This window comes from Diorhabda sublineata, chromosome X (genome assembly GCF_026230105.1).
Source record: "Diorhabda sublineata isolate icDioSubl1.1 chromosome X, icDioSubl1.1, whole genome shotgun sequence".
In the NCBI taxonomy this organism is placed as follows: domain Eukaryota; kingdom Metazoa; phylum Arthropoda; class Insecta; order Coleoptera; family Chrysomelidae; genus Diorhabda; species Diorhabda sublineata.
Window position 1 is genome coordinate 30,275,766 of NC_079485.1, and position 24,228 is coordinate 30,299,993.

A 24,228-nucleotide genomic window follows, 5' to 3' on the forward strand; every position below is an offset into this window, starting at 1 on the left:
TGATTATATCGTTCTGAGCACGCCATGCATTCTGTTCTCAATACACCTCACTTAACAATAAATTTTATACAGCTTTAGTTTTTTGTGATTTCGCTAAGTCCTTCGATGGTGTTGATCATGAAATTCTGATTCAAAAACTAGAATATTATGGCATTCTAAATGTTCCCTTAAAATGGTTTGTTTCTTATCTTGAATATCGAAAATAATTGGTAAGAGCTAATTGCAAAGTTCCAAGTTAGTTGCGAGCTAGATGTGATGTACCTCAGAGTTCAGTTTGGGTCCAGTTTTTTTTTGCTATTCATTAATGATGTCACAGACTTACGAATTAATGGTAAATTCACTTTATTCGCAGATGACACCATACACCACACCTAGAGTGGTCCAGATATACAAGCTTCACATTCTATCTTAGGCAAAGATCATGATCTGACGAAAGCGGTCTCTGTTTAAACGCTGAGAAAACTTTAGTTTTATCCTATAAAACTCTAAAACTCAACCGTGACTTAATACGATCCTCAAATTCAAGTTTCTTGGTCTACAAATTGATAGTGCCTTTCAATGGTCTGTATATTTGGAAAAAGTTATCTACTGCTTCTTTTGCGATTAAATCTGTATCTGAACAGCTCGATTCTCGTACTTCTTTAACAACTTACTGTTCGTTGTTCGAATCGCATCTTCGGTATGGTTTACCTTTCTGAGGTTCTCGTAGTTTCCACCTATTCGAATCTATCTTCAAATTACAAAAACGAGCTATTCGTTATATTTTTGGTTTGTGTAGATGAACGCTTGACGAATTCTATTTTAGAATCTGTTGTTTTGGTTCGCAAACACTTTCACAATTCATTCCTATCCTACTAGAAGAAAGAATTTGCACATTTTCTTAATTATACCCACTTCTGATCTGGTAAAAAGTGCCATCATCTTCAGTTACAGAAAATTCAATCAGCTACCTTTGGAATTAAAAGTGGTAAATACATTTAATAGGTTCCGAAGATTGAAAAAGACATTTCTGCTTAAAAGAATAGAATGGCATAATTCACTTTAGTGTGAAGTAAGATATATACAATTATACCGTCTGAACTGACCTTAAGTTACCTTCGGTTTCTGAAGACGATAATTTCGTTATCGAAACGTACATAATTGCGTGATTGTTAGTATTGGTATAGTGGTAGTAATAAATACTATGTCGTAGTCGTTTTGTAGAGTATAGTTCATATTTTTTTCAAAGTTTGAAGTAGCAGGAGTTATAAGTTATATGAACTTTTATTTTCAGGATCGTTGCGGAGTAGTTAGCGCAAATGGTAACAGCCCTTTAGAAAATATGAGAGGACTGGAGCATTATTTGAATGATATTATGAGTCCACAAAGCAACACGACTGACATGAAAGGTTAGTTAAAATTTTTTGTGGTTCGCTATATAATATACCTTCTTAAGGTTGTTAAGTAAAAATTTAGTCATATTTCTTTCCAATAGAACAAAAATTAATTGCCTCAACCGCTAATTTAAAAACCAGTAAATTTTACTTGTGTACTAAAAATATATGTAATTATCTTTATGTATTTTGTAAAACTAATGAAATTCTAAAATGGAGCGTTTTCTCTTCTCTTTCGATGACTACCGTCCAGAAATTGATTAGACTTATTTCAAAGTAGTCAGTTTTTAATGAGTCCACATTCCCTAAAACCGCCTACTACGAAAACAACCCACCATTTTGTATTGTTAGACCGACGATTAAACATGTACGATTTAGACAAGACCGTGAGCAGTATTGGACGCTGTTTAAGCTCCAAATAAGTCAATGACTCTCCTATCAGCCACCACTTTCTAGGATTTACAACATTTGATCCACGAGGGTTGTCCATAGGTGGGATTTAGCGAGACTAGCGTGTAACTTGGATCCCTTTCTCTCCGTTGCCACTCCGACAAGCTGCCTACAACTTTCATTTTTATCTTGGTAGCCGTGGAAGATGAAGATTCTCATGCCAAGTGCGAATCACGCTCTGTATAAAGAGGACCGTTTTTTTTACACAAAAAAAGTTCCTCCAGTGGATATTCATTCCCTGTGTATGGGGAAAAGTATATAAGCGTGAAACATGTAGGAGAATGGTGCGGAGAATTCAAAGACGGCATATTTGGTGGAATACTGCCTCCCATCACTCTTACAGCCCACACTTGGTCCCCATTGATTACCAACTCTGATTTAAAGAAACACTTAAGAGGGACGTATTTCACAATCAACGAAGAGTTGAAAGAATAGATTAACACCCATTACATATATAAATGAAACAGGTTAATGGCGTTTAACGCATGCGCACTTTAGCACCGTCTTGTTATTTCACGGTGATACCTAGTATAACGAAAATAAAATTTCATCTTTATAGTTTCTGCTTTTCTACAGAACAACAAATATGAAAATACGTGGAAAACATATTTGTTTGTAATGTAGTATCCCAAATAAACAAATCATGGATACTATAACTTGCGTTCCAATTAGCTTTGTTAGATTTTAACCAACATTTGTTTACAAGTTGTAACCGTAGTAACCGTAATAACTTTTGTGTATTTATTGGAAATTAACCAGGTTATCTATATTTGAGTACATACTTGCATTTTATAAATCCGTTTTGACCTTTTCCTTACCAGGAAAACCATAATGATTAAATATTATTGTCGCTTTGGGAAAAGTCTCACGTAGATAACAAGTTGGGTCGCAAATCTTTGCATTTTTGGAAGTGCAATGATATCAAGAAAACACATTCTATCGTCCAAGTACCTATCAGCTGTCAGCTGTCATCTTGCCGCTGAAATTTTTGAAACAGGGCCCTTAGATTTATTTGTCTACTCACGTAGACCAAAGCTAGGTTAGGTTAGGTTAGGGGGGGAGCATGAACTATCTTATTAAAGTTGTTAAACCGGTCGCACATTGTATTGATATTCCTATAAATAATAATTTCGTTCATTAATGCATTTACTGTATATTAAAGGGATGCAGTTTTGAGTCCAAACTCAAAATCCGACGCAAAATCGTTCAAGGCATCGCCAAAATATCTAAAAGCTTGGATAGTCCTACACAGACGTGGCGAATTTTTACAAAGAACGCGCGTTGATCTCCCGTTGAGCGATCAAATTGTGGCTGAATTTACAAGAAGCCAGGTACTTCGCGGTTACTACGCTAGATTCATATTTTTCATATTTTCATATTTTTCGAATTAAATAACTTTTTCATGGAATAAGTAATCTAGATTTAAAAATTCAATTTTGCTTTTGACATTCATGTCATTATTATAAAGTTTAAAGCATGAATTTCGTTAATTGAAAACGTTTAAAGAGCTTGTGGATGAGAAGTCATTTCGTGAAGGTGAAACCCATAATACACGAAATTAGAAAGTTCTTCTGAATACTATTCCATTCAACTTAGAATTGAATATTTTACCATAATTCAATAAGAACATCGAATTTTATAAAATTAACCTAATTATATAATATAAGGAACATCGCATTTTTAAATACGAGGAGTGGCTGTTAAGTAGCCTGACGCCTATTCTATCGAATGCGTATCTGTAGACAAACCAGTGTAGGCGTTACCTTCGGTTGTATAGGGACTGTTTTTTTGTTTTTCTGTAAAAATAAATCAACAGATTGCTGTGAAATTTCAATTGAAACTTGGAACAACTGAGCAACTGAATCTTATAATTTCTTGAAACAAGTGTATGATAATGAATGTTTGTACCATTCACGTGTTGTTGATTGGTTTAAGGGTTTTCAAGGTGGCCGAGAAGATGTTGGAGATTATTCACGTTCGGGTCGTTTTTCCCTATTCATAGTAACTGCAATTAGTATTTCAATAATACCATTAATGTTAGTCGGAAACGACGTTAAGCAAGTTCCAGTAGAAATACAGAGTTCCAAGAAAAAGTTAATCCCCCTAACAAAATTTTCGTGAAAAAAACACTTTAGAGTGACTCAATATTTGAATTTTTTCTACGCAACACTAAATTTTTTCCAATTAATTAAGTGACTTTGAATATATTTTAGATTTTACTAATTAATTTGTTTTCGTTAACGAATTAAGTATTCGAAATGACCTCTGTAAACCTACATACTGTCTATAATCGGAGAGATTGGAGAATGGGAGAGGAAGATCGAAGTGGAAAGAAAGAGGATGAGAAACTGGAAAGAAATGGATATAAACAGGCAGAAATGGAGAGGGCTAGTAAACAAGCTGAAGGTACGAATAGATGAGAACCGAGCCTGCCCTAAAAAAGGCTCCCTGTAACTTAAAAGAGCGGCCAAGTTCCAGATAGGGACGTCGTGCCACTCTATTGTCATTATCATCATCATTCGCAGAATTTCAATTGGAACACGGAGTAGAGTTCGACCACGAAATAGGTGTAGTTACAACCTAGAGCCAAAGATATCGAAGAAGTAGCAGGCGATAGAGCTATTATGGAAGGAAGAAGGTCCTTACGTATTTATTTTTCTTGTAGCAATTAGAGCCCTTGTTGTTCCGGCTAATTTTCTAATATCATGATCCACCTAAAGTCGAATCAATCTTCTTCTAAGTCTCTTCTTGATTCGTAGTTGTTGTCTATCTACTGTCAGTTCTTCTCGTAAAGTGCTAGGTCCATATACATATATTTCCACTTTAAGACGTAGAAACTTTCAGGTTTCTTTGAGTTTACTATTGTTATAAATTTTTTCTAGCAGCTGGTTTCTGGTATACGATCATTCTTATTTAAACACCCTGTGAATATTTAGTCATTTTTGAATAAATTGAAATGTTTTAACTATCTAAAGTAGGCAATTTCTCTTTTTTAAAAGCAATCACTGACCAAGTCTGTTGGATTAACATAAATTTCGAAGAATTTTGATTTTTACTTAACTAATTGTTATATAATTGTTTCTGCAACTTGTTTGTCAAAGAAACGTTGATCTCTCTACGTAACTTTTGTGAAAAACTTGAAGAAATTTGTAATAAATTACCCTATAAAATTTTTTAAAAAGTTAATAAAATAGGCCCGTTATTTGAAGTTAGTCAATGAATCTTTTCCATGACCTGGTGAAGTTAAAATTAACTCGATATGATTGTTTCATCATCACTTGTTTATCAGAATAAACAGTTGTGATATAATCATTTATTCAAATATTTAACTTATCCCTAGTTTGCTTTTCATAAAAATAAGTTTACTTGTTATCGCGTAAAAATGTGATTAAATATCCTTATATTTTTCAGCTAAAATTTCGAACAATTCCAATGAAAACTAAGTTAAATCAATGAAAACTTTTCATTTCCTTGGCTTGTTCAAATTTTCCTATCCAAACATCAATTTTATGCAACTCTGTAAATTTTTCTTCGGCCGCCTATTAGACGGATTTGTCTAAACTGAAATAAAAAAATTATTCTGGATACAAAATCTTACATTGACCCACCTGTAGTAATTATGAAAGTTCTTAAAACAATATTATTATTATCGATGGCGCTAGATGGCGTTGTCTAAATGTAAAGCTAATATTACTAACAATGAGAACAAACTATAAAATGAACCATGTAACAATTAACAATTCAGATAACTAACTACGGAATTAGTGGCGTCCAAGGTGTCCAAAATGCAATTGGTCATGGTCCCATTCAAGATGGTAACTCCTCCTTAGTCAAATTTGAAATACTAATGATTTCAGATAAAAATCGAAATAAACTAATTGTTATGTGATCATGCTTGTAGCAGCAAAGAAGTAAAGTTTAACATGAGACACCCCCAGATGATAATACAATAATTCCATAAATTCTTTCCATTATCCATCTACAGGATCATTAGGAAGGCATGTAACAGAATTTTTTGTACTCTATTTTTTCACCACTTTAAACGAGCAGATAAATTCAATTTACAGTTGTCAAAGACCAATGACAATACAATGATTTTATAGTCTTTACCAAGAAGATGACGTTAAATCATTAAAAACATTCACAGATTGAAATTTGTCTGTGTTGGGTATCGGCTCTCCACAAGACTTTACGGTTTGAGGATGCCCTTATCTAGATTCTTAACTGTTCGCAACTGGACAAGCTTATCTAGTAGTACTTAACCGCATACGAATAGAAGAACATTGATTTAATTCTTACATGAAGAATTATTAATGATCGTGTTTTTGAAACATAATGTGGCAACCCACATTCTCAAGATATAGCATTAACAACCAATTCAAAATAATTTTACCAGGTAGGGAAGACTGGAAAAGAGGTTTAACCACACAAATTACTTAGTAAAGGCTTTCCATTAAGCCTCTTTGAAAACGCTTCGATTTTAAAGTGCAAAAGAAGATCAAATCTAAGCTAGTATGGGATTGTGAAACATAATGGGCGACCATAGTAAAGTAATGTATCAGAGTACACCGAATGGATCAAGCTCCTTGACACGGAAAACAATTTATATTGAAACAGACTTCAAAGTCTCTAATATTATTGTAAGACTAGGGCTCTGCCCTGTGAGCTCAATAGGTGTATAAAATTATTGGGGTTAATAGAGAAGTCTTTACGTAGATTCTGTTCAATAGAAATGTGCCTCAAAGATATTAGTAACGAGTACTAGCGGTAATAGAAGTTCATTTGTTCAGTTGCTTTCTACTAAAATTCTGCAGAAGAATTTTTAAAATTGCCTAATGCCATAAATTATACCGGGTATATGAGAACCTCAGCATGTTTACTTGCAAATTCTGGAGGAGACATTCCTGCTTTAAAGTAACACGGAAATTGGAATTCTATGAATGTTGCTGAGGAATACGTGCAGCAACCTCTTTCAAACAATCTAAAAATTCGAACCAAATTATAGGAGTCATTGAAGTTGATGAAATAATCCAAGCACAAAAAGTTCCGGGGGATACCAGCTGAATAATAATGTTGTTAATAAAAATACCACGAAAATTGCGTTGGTTCCAACTTCTAGTGGTATTCAAATAACCTCTGCTCAAAATGGCACGTTTAACATCAGTATAATTAATTACTCTACCACAAATTAGAAATATGCGTGATGCAAGACTTAAAATAACGTGCCTGTAAGTTATACTTTATAGTTAAATTGCAGAAGACAGTTCTGCGAGGAACAATTAATATTTCATGAATACGCACGGCACCCTAATAAACCGTCAGTCCACGTGGACTCATCATCTCCACTGTTTAGCAGTGAAAACATCGATTCGTAAATATAAATGTATTTCTATTGGCCGAAGCTGTCGGAAGGCGTATGTACACAATTTCTTTGAAAGTATGCGATAAGCAGTGGCGTGGCTACGTGAGATTTATTTAATTCATAAATTCCGTGAGAATAAAGACAGGTATGAATTTAATAATAAAGATTTAGATATAGAAACACGGTTATTCTAAATATATTCGAATGTTTATAAAAGGAAAATATTCAGCAATCTGATGATGTAATCATAATGAAAATTGTTGAGTTAACTAGAGTAAATACATTTTCCATTTATCGAGTAGTCACGAAAGGGGTTGCTGTGAATCATTCACAGAACCGAAAAGCTTGTAAGGAAAACTGAAATCAGTTGACAAAGCTACTCAAGATTATCCAGAAAACAATTATACCAGTTTAGAAACATTGCGTACAGTTTTGTCAACATGTGGTTTTAAACACAAAAAACTGAATAAACGGATGGCAAGTTCTAATAGACGAACGGAGTACAAACAGGGCTCAGTTCACGTCTGGTACCATGTTTAAACCAAACTCTCTCACAGACAGGCACATTTTACTCGTCTATTTACGTTTTATAAATTAATATTCAGTTGTAGTAAGTTAACGAGGTATAAAAATAAAAAATTGTCGGCAAGGGTTTTTATAATCTGCAAGTGATATTGGAATAACTATACCTACTTCTTTGTTTTAATTCTACAATAAATTTTGTTTGTTAGTTTCATAGATAAATTATTTAAAAATGATTTGTTATTTGAGGGAGGCGGAAAATCATATGTATAACATGCCTTTTCCTCCCCTAAATAATTACTTCAATCTCAGGAGGAAAAGTAGCAGCTTTCAATTTTATTCTTGGCTTTCCAACTTTCTAGATCAACTTCTTACCTTATACCTGCTTTCCTAATTCTATTTGTTATTATTGTACTTCAGAATTTTTTAATTTTGTCCGCAATTACTCAACTATTTGTTATACCCCTTGCTGAGTTTTGAGCAGCTCTGGATTTATTTTCCCGGTAAATACAAAAATCATCATATATGTCCTCTTTGTCTGCTTCCCAATTTTGTATCGTAAGCAGTTTTCTGTCGAGTAACTTGAAAAATATCATTTTTTTGTTCAACAAAAGAGAAAAACCCTTGATGAGGAAAATGCGGAAGGCGAGAAAAATACGCTTTTCTCAAGTACTTCTCGAGATCAGGAAAATAGCGCATGTGTGAAAATCAGAAACAACGAACGAATGTCCTAAATGGTCGTTACATAAAAGGGGTCGTCTATGAATACGGCATAATGAGAATTTATAGAAAATTTTAACAAAATATAAAGAAAAATTCATTATATCATAATTGATCTAGTATTTTTTCATAGAAACATTTGTTATTATATGCTACAACTGCGTCATTCAATTTTTTATTTGTTTTTCCTTGATGATAATTTTGAAGTCTGCAAATCTGGACTAAACGATGAGTGGAATTAGTCAATTCTGCTAAGACGACCTTCACATTGGTAATATTTCAGTAAACATCAGATAACAAGATTTATATGACAAAAACTGAGTATTACTATTAATTAATAGTAACTAGAAGGAGATCGAGCCGTTCTGAGGCTAGTTGATACAAACGAAATTATTAAGCACCCCGACAGTCAGTTAAATCATCATAAAATATGCTAGTGAGAAAAATCGCATACACTAACGACAATAGAGGATTGAAAATTAAACGTTTTAACTTGCAAACTTCTAACACACACCCCGTATCATTTCCCAACAGCAATGTGTAGAAATTACCTAGTTAACAGAATAAGTAATTTTTCTCTTTGTAAATTTATCATTTAAGTGTATGTATCCTGTATATCTAATTTGAAGACACAAAATTTTTAAGGTAGGTACGAGACGTTCCACCTCCGGAAATGAATAGGTCATTGAACCTTTGAAGTTCTTCCTGGTGTTAAAGGTGACAACAAACATATCACTTTATTGAAGATGGTTGTGAAATTAAATCGATTAGGTTTTATACTGATGTGACACAAAAAATTCTTATTGTTTAATTGGATAAACACAAAGATTATTTTAAACGATTTTGAGTTGATTTGACACGACAGATTTGAAAAAAAAATTAAATTATTATTTTCATTCTACGACGCTGTATTCAGCTGTTTTGGTGCAGTATGCGATTGTTACGTCATATGCGCGCGCCATTTGGAAACTATCATGTAAACAGCTAGACAGTCAGTGATATCAATGTGGTATCAGACGTTGCCAAGTTGATAGAGAAACAATGAACTTCTTGAAATTGCTAAATTGTTATAGTTTGAAATCGATATTAATATAAACGTATATACCGAAATAAATTCCAACAATACTGTTTAATATGCTAATACATGTAATTAATCAATGTTTTTAAAAAATAAGCACATATAAATAATACCATAATAATAATAAATTATACAATTAGTTTAGTCTAGAACGTCATTGAATAGAATTTGTTAATGTTGAACTATCGTCATGTTTTAGAAAAAATATTTGATATAATGAGAAAATTATGAAAAATTCTTCAGTTTCAATCAAGTCGCATACTTTTTATTGTAAAATTCAATTTTGTGTTTACAGTACCATCTCAGAAATTAAATTTTATTTTATTTCTGAATATATATATATATATATATATATATATATATATAATGAAGATAATGGTTTGAAGAATACTTTAAAAGAGGGTGGTTTGGAAACATAGAAGATTGAAGTATTTACATCCCAGCTATATTAAACACGATTCTTTGGGATCTCCAGCTTCTCAGATTTATGATTTAGTAGATCTAAGATATTAAGAGTCACATTACTTTTTACGATGCATGTATTATTTGATATAAAATGTGTTAAGAGCGTTCGGTAATTATATTTGAAAAAACTTTCCATGTTGCGTTGTTTTTCATGGAAAATTATGAAACTCATAATATAAACGTTGTCCTAAAATTTTAAAAAAAAAGGGTAAATGCTCTGGGTATTAGATCCACTAACTAAATGTTCAGTGGTATCGGTTCGGAAACACCAAATTTATTTATCTCTTAAGTTTTCGATCCCAAATTTTAGACATTTTGGACGTTTACTCTTTGGAAATAGTATAAGTGAGTCGTTGTGAAGATTGTGCTCAAAATAGAAACAATTCAGAATCGATTTATCATTAAATATTTGTTTTTGAAAGGCAATATGTCCACGAAAATGAAAGAGGAATGTACGGAGCTCCGGCACCATCGTTTACGATCGTAGAATTTTGGGTAGCTAAATTCAAACATCACCATTTCAGCTTGGCAGATTTCTAGCATTCGGAATGGCCCAAAACTGCAACAACTAGCAATATCATCGAAAAATATCATTAGATGATATGGATCTGGATCCACCACTAGACATGCATTGCATGCGCCCTTGTATACAATGCTAATATAACCTGGTTTATTTGTTAGAATAATGATTCATAAATTAACACATACCGAGTGATTTAGGATATCTTCGGGATAAGGTTTGAACTGAAACTGTGATCTTTGGAAGGCACATTTGTGGTTAAATAGGAACTAAGACTAGTAAAAATGGGCCTGGGAGTAGAAGACATTGAATATTCATGAGTGAGTCTTAAGTTGCCGATTCTGATTCTTCATACAGTGATTAAATCTCGTCTTGAAAGGCCCGCGAAGTTATTTGGTTGAAGGTTATATACAGTGTAAGGAATTGTATTCAAACTTTGCTGCCACGTTACTCTGATTTTTCTTTTGAAGTGAGATTTCATGAAATGGAATGGAAAGGGTTAGATGATACAGAAGTTGCAGTCTTCTAATCCGAAGCTAGGACTAATTAGCTTCATAGATCTAAAATCACATAAACAGAAACATAGAGCTGTATTATGCACCGAAATTGAAAGGTTGTGGTTTTTTTTTATAATTTGCAGCCGGTGTCTTTTGATTTTTAGGATATATTGTTTTCAGGTAAGGTGGAAGTCGTATTTTAGGCCCAAAATTTACAGTGATCCATAACGGGGGGTCGGACGTTGTCAATAAAGACACAGGGCGATATTGTAGGTGGTCTTCTATTAAATTTAATAATTTAAGATAAAGATCACTCCAAGTGACTTATAATTTTGCTCAAAGTATTTACTGCTGACTCAATTAGACCAGTAGTAGTTGAAATGAAAGAACCAAGACTGAAATCGATTAGATCGTCTGTAATTATTGGATTTTGTTCTCAACGAGGGAAAATAATGGCAGGAGAATATAACGCATCAATGCTCAATGATATAAAGGGAAAATTTGCAAAAAGCGACCGTATTTAAAAAAACACACAACGTATTATCAAAATTTCACCTCAAATTGTTTGATCGCCCACCGTGTTGACCACATCTGGCCTCAAATGATTTTTTCCTGTTTCCTAAAAGTTTCACTCGCAGGAGAAAGATTTTTATAAGACAAGGACATTATCGTATACGTAAACGCCTATTTTAAGGAAAAAGACGACAGATATTATTTGGAAAAGTTAAAGAGATTGAAACATCGCTGGACTAAGTGTATAGACTGATAAATAAAAAGGATTATGCAAAAAGAATGTCATGTTTCTTTGTTAGGCCGTTATATTGTTATATTATAAAGTATATATTATTTGAGTGGTGATAATGTACTACTTTTGAAGACTGTTTGAAATTTGAAGATGAAGAAGAGTCGGGACGCCCTTCGACCTCAAAAACAGATCAAAAATTGAAGATATCTGTTTACTAAAACAGGCAATTGGCTATTCAACAGCTTAGTGGAAAAGATAGAATCTCATACGAATCCTTACGAATCATTTTAACGAATATGAGACGAGGGACAAAAGAAAAGTTTTCTTAATTCAGCTCTGGATTTCATTACCAAAATTGTCACCGGAGAGAAAATTGGATTTATGGAATTATCAATGAAAAACCAGTGCCTCACATCGTTCTAAAACGGCTGGATGGTCAATGTCGACCATCAAAGTTACGGTCTCTGTTTTCCTCAACTGTCAACACTTGTAAAAACCAGAAAGTACTGGAATGTTTGCGAAGTAATAATGTACGAAGAAAGAGACCTGAAAATTGGACAACGACTTTGTTTTTTATCATGACAAAACGTCGTGTCACTTTTGATTCACAAGTTATGGTTCATTAAAAGTCTCCACCTTCTGGTTCATCCCAAAAATACGCAGAAACGGTCCCATATCCGATCATGAGAAGATCGCTACAGAGAAGCCTTTCACAAAAAGGTTCAACGTTAGAATATGTGCATTGATATAATAAAACCAATAACAACTTATGGTATTTAAACATGGTAATAAACCCAAAGAAGAAACAATCAAATACAATAAATAATAAACAAATAAATAGTATGCCGGATTGAATGACATTTGATCTAGTAACAGCACGTCATGCAGATGTGACAATCGAAGAACAAGAAGTTCCAGCATTGGCCTGGTTTGAGCAGCATATTATTTAAGTATTCAAATTATGGACGACGTCATGAGTGTCAAAATCAAATCAAAATCAAGAAAGTTAACTCCAATAATTTCAGAGGGTACCATATCCATTTTTGAAGTAAGAACCTATTGTGTCTACGCATCCTGTCAAGTGTCACAGTCGGAGGTTAAATTGCTTCGTGTGTCGCCACCTTGTGTTCATTCTGCTTATATCCGCCGGTAGTTTTATGTAATGGATGATAGAAAGGTACGTGAAAAGAAGAAAGGATAAAGGTTCATGATAAAAAAGATTGTCTTGAATGAAGTTTTGTCTCAAAAGGTTGATAAGAAAATTGACTAGAATACGGACTCACTATTGACGAGCTCTATTAGATTTCCACAAGTTTCAAGATCATAAAAAATTATCATTGGGAAAAACTGGATTATCTAGCAAATATCTCTGACTTCGCAGCTTTTATTTGTTTCCAAATCTTGATGAAAAATATTTGGAAAGTGATGACAAAATGAGAGAAACTGTTAATAATCGGTTTAAAGGCGCAGAGTTCTTTGATAATGTATCGAAATGGTCTCATGTAGGAATCCCCAGACTTGAACTCGGGGCCAACGCTGGGAAACTGATGATGGTCCAAGACTGGCTGAACTCTGGGTAAACCGACCTCAACCATCCTATAGTCAGCCAGGCTTGGTAGAACTCTGATTAACTATATAAAGTTTTGCGCTAATATCTTATCCATAATTGATATCTTAACATTAAAAGTAATAATGGGCTGCAGACCAGTCTTGTGTTTATCTAGGCAACCAGACCCTTAACCAAGCAAGGGACATTGTTATCATCCCATAATCCCACCAAACCAATAACTGCTTCCAAGCTAGGGTCAGAGTTGTACATACTTCGCCCAAGTCTGGGCCTATACTAGACCCATCCTATGTGGGGTGATACCACTACTTCACAATGTTTAAATGTTAATGGTGAACATATGATGTTAATATTTTAGTTTGTAAATCAATTCGCGCTAATAATTAAATTTGCGTTTATTCCAATATAAAAATGAAGCAATGTAATTGACTGTCTTAAATTTTTGGAAACAATTTAAATTCGTCTTGATTCGTAGCTATGTAGAGCGCTCGTCATATAGTAAATAGAGCTCGCGTCTCAAGTCTCAACAAAGTTTCAACTTGCTGCTTAAATCCATTTTAATATAGTAGAGCTCGAACGACCACTCAGTCAAGTTGGTTTGAAAAATGACTCAAATTGAATTTCGCGCTGTTAAAAAATTTTTGACTAAAGAAGGATTAACACCAAATGAAGTGCGGGAGGTCCTGTGATGGTGACTACTCTGGGAAACATGAGCATTTTAATATGATAAATTTAGTACCTCGAATTCTCAGCGCACTGCAAAAGCAGAATCGAGTGGAATGTGAGCGATTTTTAGAGCCGCGAGGACCAAGTAATCCGATCAATTTTAACAGGTGTTAAAAGTATGATCTTTTATTATGATCCGACATTCAAAAGATATTCCAAAAAAGTTATGGCTACAGTATTCTGGGACTGCGGGGATATTCTTTTTATTGACTATGAAAAATCGAATTCAGCATAAAAAGGGCTTCGACAAAATCAGCCAGGAGGTGTGAGATTGCTGAAGTCTACGCTGTTTAGCTTTCTAATGCTACTGGATTTCACAGAAATTGAACACCCACTATATAGTCCTGTTCTAGACCCGTCCGACTATTATTTGTTCGCAAAGCTAAAAATTGAGTTAAGAGGTAAAAGATTTAACAGCAACGACTTTAATCATACGTTCTTGAAAATGTGTGGAATTAAAGGGTGAATATATTGAAAAATAATCATAGTTAGTTTTTTTCTTTATGTGTTAGTCTAAGAACTAATAAACATTTTTTACTTTTGAAAATGTGTGAAAATTATTTTGAAATGTTGAAAGAATGCATATTTATTGAAATCAGTCTAATAAACTCATAACAAATCAACCAAAGTAAAAATATCATTACTTGTTTTGTTTGATAACAAATTGTTTGTCGCCTTGAGCCGCATAGAACAAAAATATTAAACGACGTAGTCTCGATAAACGTATCTACACCTACACATCTAAGAAAACATTCAATTATCGAAGTATTTTAATTTAACACCTTCATAAAATCAAAGAAATTGTTCCTAGTGTAGGCTCAAGCGTTGAGTTGTGCGCATATTCGTGTTTTTAGATCGATTCTGAGTATTTTTAACGTGCCACACAAAAAAAATGGAGATTACAAATTTTAACTAATTTGATACAATATCAGATACAACAAATATATAAAAACATAGTTTTCTGTACCAAAAATTCAAAATTACGCTACTTGTACATTAAATAAAATTATATTCTATTAATAAAAAAAATACTTATTTAAACAATTCTCGTGAAATTTATTGTTATTGGATGAATAGAACGCTTATTGTTGGTGATAATAAGTCATACAAAAAGAATTATTGATATCGTCCTTGTATAATGAATTCTGGGGAATTGTCTACTTGCTATCGGCAACATAGCGCAGTCAACATCACGGTCGCGCGGCGTTTAATACTGTAATCAGCGCAGTCAGTTTTTGGTGTTAGCGTGAGTTCGCGGGCGTATTCGCTGTCAAGTGCCCGAGAGTGCGTGATGTTTAGGGCTTACGGTACTTCCCCTTCAGATACAACCCCCCAGCCACACTGGGGGTTGCCTAATCTCAACGCTTTTCCTAAAGGTTGGTTCACATATCATTTCATTTATACACCTATACTTGCGCTCTGATAAGACGCCTCGTGATTTTTCTATCAATTTTAATTTTGTATGTGTTTATTTTTTTGCGCACAAGTTTGTCATTTATTTCAAAATAATAAATTTGTTAGTAATATGTGTATTCTGATTATCTAACAATTGAATTTCAAATAAAACCGGATTAAATTAATAAAAAAAAATTATTTTCTTTTATGGTTGAAGTCGTTTGAGGGAGGTAGAGCGGAACTACTAGAAAGGTGACAATTTATGTAACTATTACCAAATTATACAACTAACCCAAAACATCTTATCCAACAACCAGTAACTATGAATTATAAATTCTTCAATGTTAATCAATTAGGAATAATCGGTAGAAAAATTTTAATTGCAATTTTTGTGTTAATCAAGTGAAACTAACTTATTTATTTTCAATGATTGTTGTAAAAGGTTACGTCATAATTTTAACGCAATGCTACATTTTTATTTGTTTATACAGTGTGAGAGGAACCAGCGGTGATATATTACATAACGTTGTTCACTGTAGTTGCTAAATTAAAAAAAAAAAAACTGCGAACAGTACAATCAATCCTCTAATGTTACTGGTCATATCTAACTAAGTTCGTAATTGACCGATAATTTACCTCAAATTTATATCGCAGTTTAAAATATAAAATCAACTTTTATCACAAATATTCATAATAAATTATAATATATACACCACCTTAGACTAGGAACTGGATGCCGTAGTTTGTCAATTTTTACAAATGAAACTTCTGAATTTTTGATTACGTACGTCCACGTGCTGTGTTGGACGGTGTAATATAAATGAATTCATATTACACACATAAATACAGAGGCGGCTCTTGCCCAGTATAAAAAACTTGTATCAATTACAAATTTACAAAAAGAACTTTTACTTGTGGAAAATCATTTTTTATTTTCAACAGCTAGGATTATTAGTGACAGAAGTATAATTTATAATAATTATACGTTAATACAGGATGTCCCTTAAAAGAAGCAACACAAAGCAAATGCGTATAGGGGAGGCCAAAATATGGCGATTGAAGACAATTTACCTCGATCCCTGGAGAATGATAGAGCTGAAAATGACAAAAAAAATGTATTTCTTTGCCGTCCTTTAACTGAAAAATAACAAATTTGGTACATTGCATGAGAGTGTTAAGGGTATTAAGTACAAGGCGATCGAACGATCCTGGGGGGTTTTAAGAAAGTTTTTTATCTGTCAATTGATAAAAAAATCAATTTCATGATATGGATAATTTGATTATAAAACTGTTTTTTTCAAAGAAAAGATGAATAACCCAAGAAAACAATGTTATTTAAAAAGATGGCTATGAATTTATTCATCAAATTTGACAATTTTCGATTCACTTTTCAGTAGTAATAATTCGAGGACAATTGTTCGAAAAAACAGATTTCGAAAGCTTGTTGCCTATAAGCAAAAAACTTTTGAGCATTTGCAACAATTAAAAAAGTTAAATATAGATCTAGACATGTTAGTTTCTATAACTGATGAAGATGTATTTCCAATACGTATGCTGTTGATCATTTGATTATGATGTTCTTCGTTAACATTCAAGTAGGGTTTTATTGAGTTGGCATCATTGTCACCCGTAATTTTTATAAGCCCTTGCTCTTGTACACCACTTTTGTCCAATTGACTAACCGCGTTCGATCTATTGGAGTGATTAGTATTTTTTTCCTTGTACTCAAGCCAATCGCTTCGGCAAATGATTTTGTCCAATTTGGAATCGTATTTATTTCAATATTTTATTACCAGTGATCATTTTCGAATTTCCACTGATGATTTATTCTTAGGAATAATCGGTTGATTTGGACCTCTTTTTGACATAATTTTTTTAAGTAATCTGACAGGACAAACGGTGCTGTCGTTGTTTACTATTAAAAATTTGCTTTCAGTACCACCTTGGCAAGTCTTGCTGAATACAGAGTTGTATTCGACTTGATTTGTTACAGAATCATCGTTGATTGATTCGATACAAAAAAAATTTATCATTTTCGTTATTTCTACTTAATGCTGTCGAACTTTGTTTCTTTTTACAGGGATCTAGTTGCAGTTTTCGTCTTATAGAATTGCGTGCAACCCATTAAAAACTTCATTTTTCTTGTAACAGTTTACTTGTTAGGTTCCACTTGGTTTTGATCGTAGTTTTTTTAAACTCTATACCAACTTTTCTTCTCATGTTCACAGCCCAATCCTTTAAAATCAACCCCAATTCATCCACCGTCCGATTTTCATCTAATTGATAGTTTCCGTTATTGTAAAAGGCCATGGATGCTTTCCATACAAATTTTTCACTGTAAACGGTATTTTTTGTTATGTCTGATTTCATATTTCCATCAATATTTTCGTCAGTATTACAACCAAATCGTAACATTTTGAAATATATATCCATGGCAAGGTGCCCATGGGATCTGTTTCTAGTGTAATGTGCTGATTGGTTGTCTTCAATCAAACGACTCCAAATTAATTGATTTCATGGGATTTCTACTGGAGCAAAAAATTTTCGTCAAAAAATGAATATGTTATTGGTATTAGGCTTTCGTGAAGGAAAATTATCTAATGTTGAAAGACGGGCTCAAAAAACGGGAGTTTCCTTAGTGTTAATCGAGAAAGTCCTGTTCAAATGAGTGTGTGAGCACTAGAAATGTAACTAACAGGTGGCAGATCAAAATAAATTGTCTAAACGTCTTTGCTCTGTGTCTCTTCTTATGCGGGACACCCTGTATTATCCTGGGAAAAAATAACTCAAAAATAAAAACTGTTTGGATTAGTTTAAGCCATATATTTTGGAATTTAAGTAACAAAAGATATTATTTCATGTTTAATTAAATGAGTAGTCACAATTTGTCTAAACAAATTAATAATATTGTTGAGATTTGCTCCTCTATGTATGAAATAACTAAAAAATCTGTGAAAATTTACAGTAATGTGCTTTTTGGTAGGTGTATTCTCACACGTGGCTCCTTCTTTTGCATTTGCATTTCATGATTTTGAAAGTCGTAGACTTCCCTTGCCATAATTCCCATAACGCCAAATTTTCTACTGTGTTAAGATGCGGGCTGAACAATCCAAAATGTTGATTCAAAAATCCTTAAACCCTTGTTTAGAAGACAGAGCATTACGAATGCGTTATCCTGCCAAAAATGATTTACCCTTCCAATGAAATAATGGGTAAAAAACAAACTCAAGTCGCCCGCTCGTGTCCAAACGTCCTCTAAAAGCTTCCAAACTCAAAGGTACATTCTGCTTTCCTCAGTCCATCTTAGATGTCCTCTGGCAAATCGTCGATGAACTGCTTGATGATCTGAGGTCAATTTCGATCCAGTAGCCTACATTTTTGGCGCGCCTTAAGTCGTCTTATGACTGATTAGTAACTCACAGCCACCCCTCGCGTTTCTCTGAGCTCTTGTTGACCTGAACACCAGTCGAGGCCCTATTTCTCAGCGATGTGCTAACAATGAATCAGTCATCTCTCTCGGATGTCCATCTTTTTCTTCCGGAACCACTTACTTCGATGAAAATTACCAGTTTCTTGATAACGACGGTAAATTCTGGAAACGGCAGATTGACTTATGTCTTGTCACGAAATACAATTTTTTTTGCTTCAAATGATTGCAATGAGATTAACAAATTCCACAAAAGATAATTGCTTGATTAGATACTGGCTTTATTATTTTGGATTAACAGGGCATCTCCCAAAGCGAGGAATCAAAATTTCTCATAAGGGTAAATTTTTAATTGCTCTTGTTTTAAAATTCATTGGTCATACATAATATAACACTCTCTGGGGCTCAAAACAAGTTATTTGTCTGAAAACAAATATGCACAGTGTTTGCATTTAAAATTTACAACGAATTAACGTTAATTTATGAAAACGAATTAGCATAAAATCAAAAAGACGCTAGGATACAAAACATACTTACTTCGATAAACAAAAAACAAGATTAAAAGAAAAAAATAAGATATAGATATTTTATTTTGAGGTTATGTATCAGTTCCTTGAGGAAGCGCGCCGTTTCTTTTTTCACAACTTCAACAGACTCAAATCTTTTTCCTTTTAATGCAGATTTGATTCGTCACACGTTATTACCTTTTCTAATAAATTTGATTAATTTTCAATCGCTTTAAAAGTGTCAATACAAATATTTTTGCGACTGCACATTTTGGAACTAGATACTTTTCGATGACTTTGCCAGGTAGGACTTATCTACTAGACAAGTTATGACCTAACCTCGCGCCTTCCGTGGATTTAATTTAAAGTTGAATTTACGACACGTTTTGAAGATTCTTTAAGATTAGATAAGTGACGACTTTTTGAAATTCCAATAACTACAATATCGTTCATGTAAGGAAATACTTTTTTTGGAGTTAATCCTCACAATGCTATAGACATCATGCTAAAAAAATACTAATGTATAGACCAAAGGGTAAGTTTGTAAATTGGAAAAATCATGTTTCGCTACTGGATGGATGTGTTCGTTGTAGAAGATTTTTCTTAAGAAATTTGAAGGAACTCTGACATTAGATCTGTAACTGAAAACTAGTTTGATCTACCTAATTGATCTAGAATCGAATCTATTCTTTGTAGTGGAAATTTACCAACTGTCCACATAGAAAATAACTAGTTACTTCTGGATTTTCACTTATATCGTGATGTAGCGTCAATTATCTTTAATGGAAATTAGGAGCTACTGAAGTTTTACGTTAAATATTTTGAAACAGCAAACAATAACCAGTATGAAGTATGAATATTTATTTGGTTGACTGTTATTAGTTAATGAAATATAAATACTCGTAGCATGTTAAATTACTCAAGTTTTGTTGTTTATATGAATAATATGAACAATGTGACTCCTGTAGGATAAAAATATCTACATATTTATAATATTACAAAAACGGCTCTGTCCGTGCATTAATAATTGAAGTCTGACATACTTTTTCAAACCTTGAATTTGAATGTATTTATTTCAATTATATTTTAAGCAGCCAATTGTGTTGAAACTGACTGTTAAAAAATTTTAAATACGCACTGAAACTCATTAGGAAGACAATAATGGCGACACTATTGTAATAAGGACTTATTTTATTTAAATGACTGTCACCAATATCTCTACTTTTTTGAAGCCTTTGACCTCTTACTGTTTGCTTCTAATATCGCCACTCAATTTTCATTTACATTTCCAGTCACAGCAATTTTTTTTGCATGTCGTTACCTTAAGAAGAATCCATTTGTTTGTGTACCTGAATTATTCAAAGTTCAGTAAGAATACAATGTAAATTTTTCCAACTTCAGCAAAATAAATTGCTTTGTGTTTAAAATAAAGTAATAAAAATGTTCGGTTTCAACATCTTTCGATTAATTTCTTCAGATTGTTTTCTTAAAGGTGGATTTGAAAATGAACTTCGATAGGAAGAAAAGAATAGAAAAAGAAAGGAAGCATAAGTTTTGCCAAAAATTTTCTCTTCAACAACAACTTACCACAAACTTTCAAATAATTTCAATGCAAACTCCACAACACAAATTACCTATGGTTTTTCTGGTAAACGCGTTCACTCAAATCAGGAAATACCCATATAGGACTTTACGATGGGCCCAGTATAGGCCCACCCTTCAGCCAAGTATGTAAAACTCTGGCCCTAGCTTGGAAGCAGTCATTGGCCAAAACTTGGTGGGACTCTGAGATGGTAACAATGCCCCTCGCTTGGTTTGCAAGCCTAAACCATGCCCGGTTGCCTAGATAAACCTAAGACTGCTCTGCAACCCTGGGCCAGGCTGGTTGCTTGTAATAATTGATTTTTAATATATTGTTAATAAAATTATAGATTTACGACAAATTTCTTTGATGCACTCCACTTCTTAATGTAAATAAAAATATTAGTTAAATAATTAAACATATCAAGAAATGAAACTATTTTTTATTATTCTATGTTTTATTGTCTTTTGTGCATAACAGAATTTTATTCATAAAAAATTATTACTTTTAATATTAGGATATCAATTATGGATAAGATTTAAGCACAAAACTTTATATAGTTATTCAGAATTCTGCCAAGCCTGATTGACTCTAGGATGGCCGATATCCCGTTACCCTGAGTTCAACCAGGTTTCGGTGAATATTGGATGGCCTGGGTAAAGTTATATAGAGTTCAACCAGGCTTGGCCGGGGCTAAGTTACCCAGACTTCAACTAGGCTTGGAACCTTATTGGTTTGCCAAGGCCGAGTTTCCCAGCGTTAACCCAAGCTAAGCCACGTCGTTCAAGTCTGGGTGCTCTCACATGGGTAGTAATGCCATAGCTGGATCGTTCTGACTCAATCAACTACCCATTATTCCAGTAAACGATTTTTCGTTCTATTCCAGTTTCTACATTTTCACACCCACTCTCATGCGCAAATACATCTTCCAAAAAACATCCTCAACTAAGCCCCGTAGTGGAAAATATTCTTATATCAGGATCGTCCCAATTTAAATATTAAATCCTCTCATTAAATATCCATTATCCAGCACGAACAAACCCAAGAAATTCTTTTCTATAGATATTCTCAATGTTGTTAATTGTGGGCCTTAGATATAGCTAAAAAAATTTATAATATTAATATCAAAAGACTCAAAACATTTATTTATAAAATGCAACATTGTTGTTGTAACAAATTCATGAATATTACAATGTAAAACCTTGATTTGATCTCTCAAAGTTAAGAAACGTAGCATTTACATTATATTATCACAATCTTCATTTGTTGATGTTGAAAACTTCCCGACCATTAATTATAAAAAAACAATTCACGTATTTAAATAATTTAAATTGTTTAATTCGTAATATACAGCGCCGATTAGGTTATCTCAGTTTTGTTTTTTATCTTTCCTTTGTTATATTCACCTTCATTTTCTGTGTATATATATATATATATATATATATATATATATATATATATATTATCACTATTATTGCAAACCCACTTTTACTGGACCTTGTACTTTATCTGGGAAGATAGAAAGACAGACTTTAGAATCTGCGTTGGCTTTAATAAGATCATATCCTTACTCTTACAAATTTCCTACCTAAAGCATTTTTGGCTTGTAATGGCAGGGTATTTTGTAACTAATTCCTGTAAGACCCTTTTACTACATTCTTAAGGCGAGTCTCCACTTGCAACAAAAGTGCGGATCGAACTACACCGGGTTTATGTGAAGACGTGCCACAACATCACTATAAAATCACAGCATCACCTTGTTCCATCGGTTAGTCACGTCACTTTGAAGGAAACGCTGCGGGATCATAGTTCAATGCTGTTTCTTTCTTCTCCATGCATAAGCGGCATTCCGAATCAATCGTTACGCCTATAGCTTGAAGATAACCTCTTAGCTGAATGTGTTTTGTTAGAGACCCAGTGGCCAGTCGAATTTCGTGTCTGTTTAAATGAATCAGTTGATTGATAAGACAGGCAGAAGGCCGCTATTCGCTTGTTGGTGTTTCCATCCATCTCCGCCGAGCTACACTAACAATGGGTTCTTCTGCTCCCCGTTTAGTGAGTAAACGAGTTAGACCTCGCTGCCATCACTCACCAATTCTTATAGGATTTTTTTCACACCAGCTCAACCTAAAGCACACCGTTCTAGCCATTATGGCTCTGCTGTCCAAGAATATTGATATAACTGTGTTTCTACGGCGTCCACATTCCATCACAACGGATACTTTGCCTTGGAAATCGGTAATAGTCCTCTGCAGTAGCCTGCTCCGGCCAAGCCATTCATCCTTTAGTCATTCGTTAGAGTTGTAGCAGGATCTGGTTCGCGACCTTTTAGTCTCTTCAATTCAGAAGAATGATTTGTTGGGTGTGTAGTTTAGTACATTTTGCTACAAACAATGTTTGTTGATACTTTATTTAGATGTTCACATGACTCAAGAGGCAATTTTACAGATTGTTTATCTGTATAGTGATAAAAGTATCTTCTGAAATAAATATACCAACTGAGGAAAGTAAAAAATCTTATCAGCATTAAGAAGGCTGCTAATGCAGTATAAAGAAGTGGATTAGTAGGTTGTTTTGGCTTTTCAACTACTCTGCACCTATACCTTGAGGATGTTTTGTGTAAGACCTTTATCTCATCCCTATTTTCAAAATACGTAGACTCCTCCCAAAGGAGGCTGTTTCTCTGGCTTGATATTGGAATTTCTGTATGTTAAAGACCCCGTATGGTTCTTCCTGAAGTATTTGAACTTCGTTGACGTTCGTTTGAAGGTTTTGTCGCTATGTTCGTAACTTATGTCTTTGATTTGTCATCTTATGTTTAAAATTACACATCGCAAAAGATGATGCAACGATCTCTATTTATCTGAACGGAATTTTATTATTATTTTACTATTTGTTAATTTTTGTTTCAGGTTTTATTAACACTAATATGTTTCCATCGTTACAGTTACATGGTAAGTCAAATTCAAATATTTATATTAAGCTATTTTGAAGTTCGTGACAATTTGGGAGCAGTCTAGTTCAACAACTGTTTTTGTTTACTAAAAAGCTGTTTACTGCTTCTGGTTTTCGAAACATACTGAAAAATCACGTATGTAAATCTACAAAATGAGTGATAACCAAATGTTTCCATGATTTCTTTAATTAAAAATTGTAAGTTGATATGACCCCAGGGATAACGACCCCAGGATTACTTAGAAGTACTCTATAGGCTTAGGGCGTGTTTGAAACTTTTCTTTTAGAATAATTATTTAAGGTGTTTGGGTAAGAATTATCCATCTAGTAATTACAAA

The 24,228-nt window shown here is 33.4% G+C and overlaps 1 protein-coding gene across 1 annotated transcript in view; it reads left to right on the forward strand.

Annotated features, from left to right (window-relative positions):
- LOC130451753 (cytoplasmic polyadenylation element-binding protein 2) overlaps nucleotides 1-24,228 on the forward strand; it is an 88,180-nt gene that overhangs the window by 26,338 nt on the left and 37,614 nt on the right. The window contains exons 2-3 of the mRNA XM_056790971.1: nucleotides 1,274-1,388; nucleotides 23,848-23,889. Coding sequence (XP_056646949.1) covers nucleotides 1,274-1,388; nucleotides 23,848-23,889 — 157 coding nt within the window. The remainder of the gene's footprint in view (nucleotides 1-1,273; nucleotides 1,389-23,847; nucleotides 23,890-24,228) is intronic.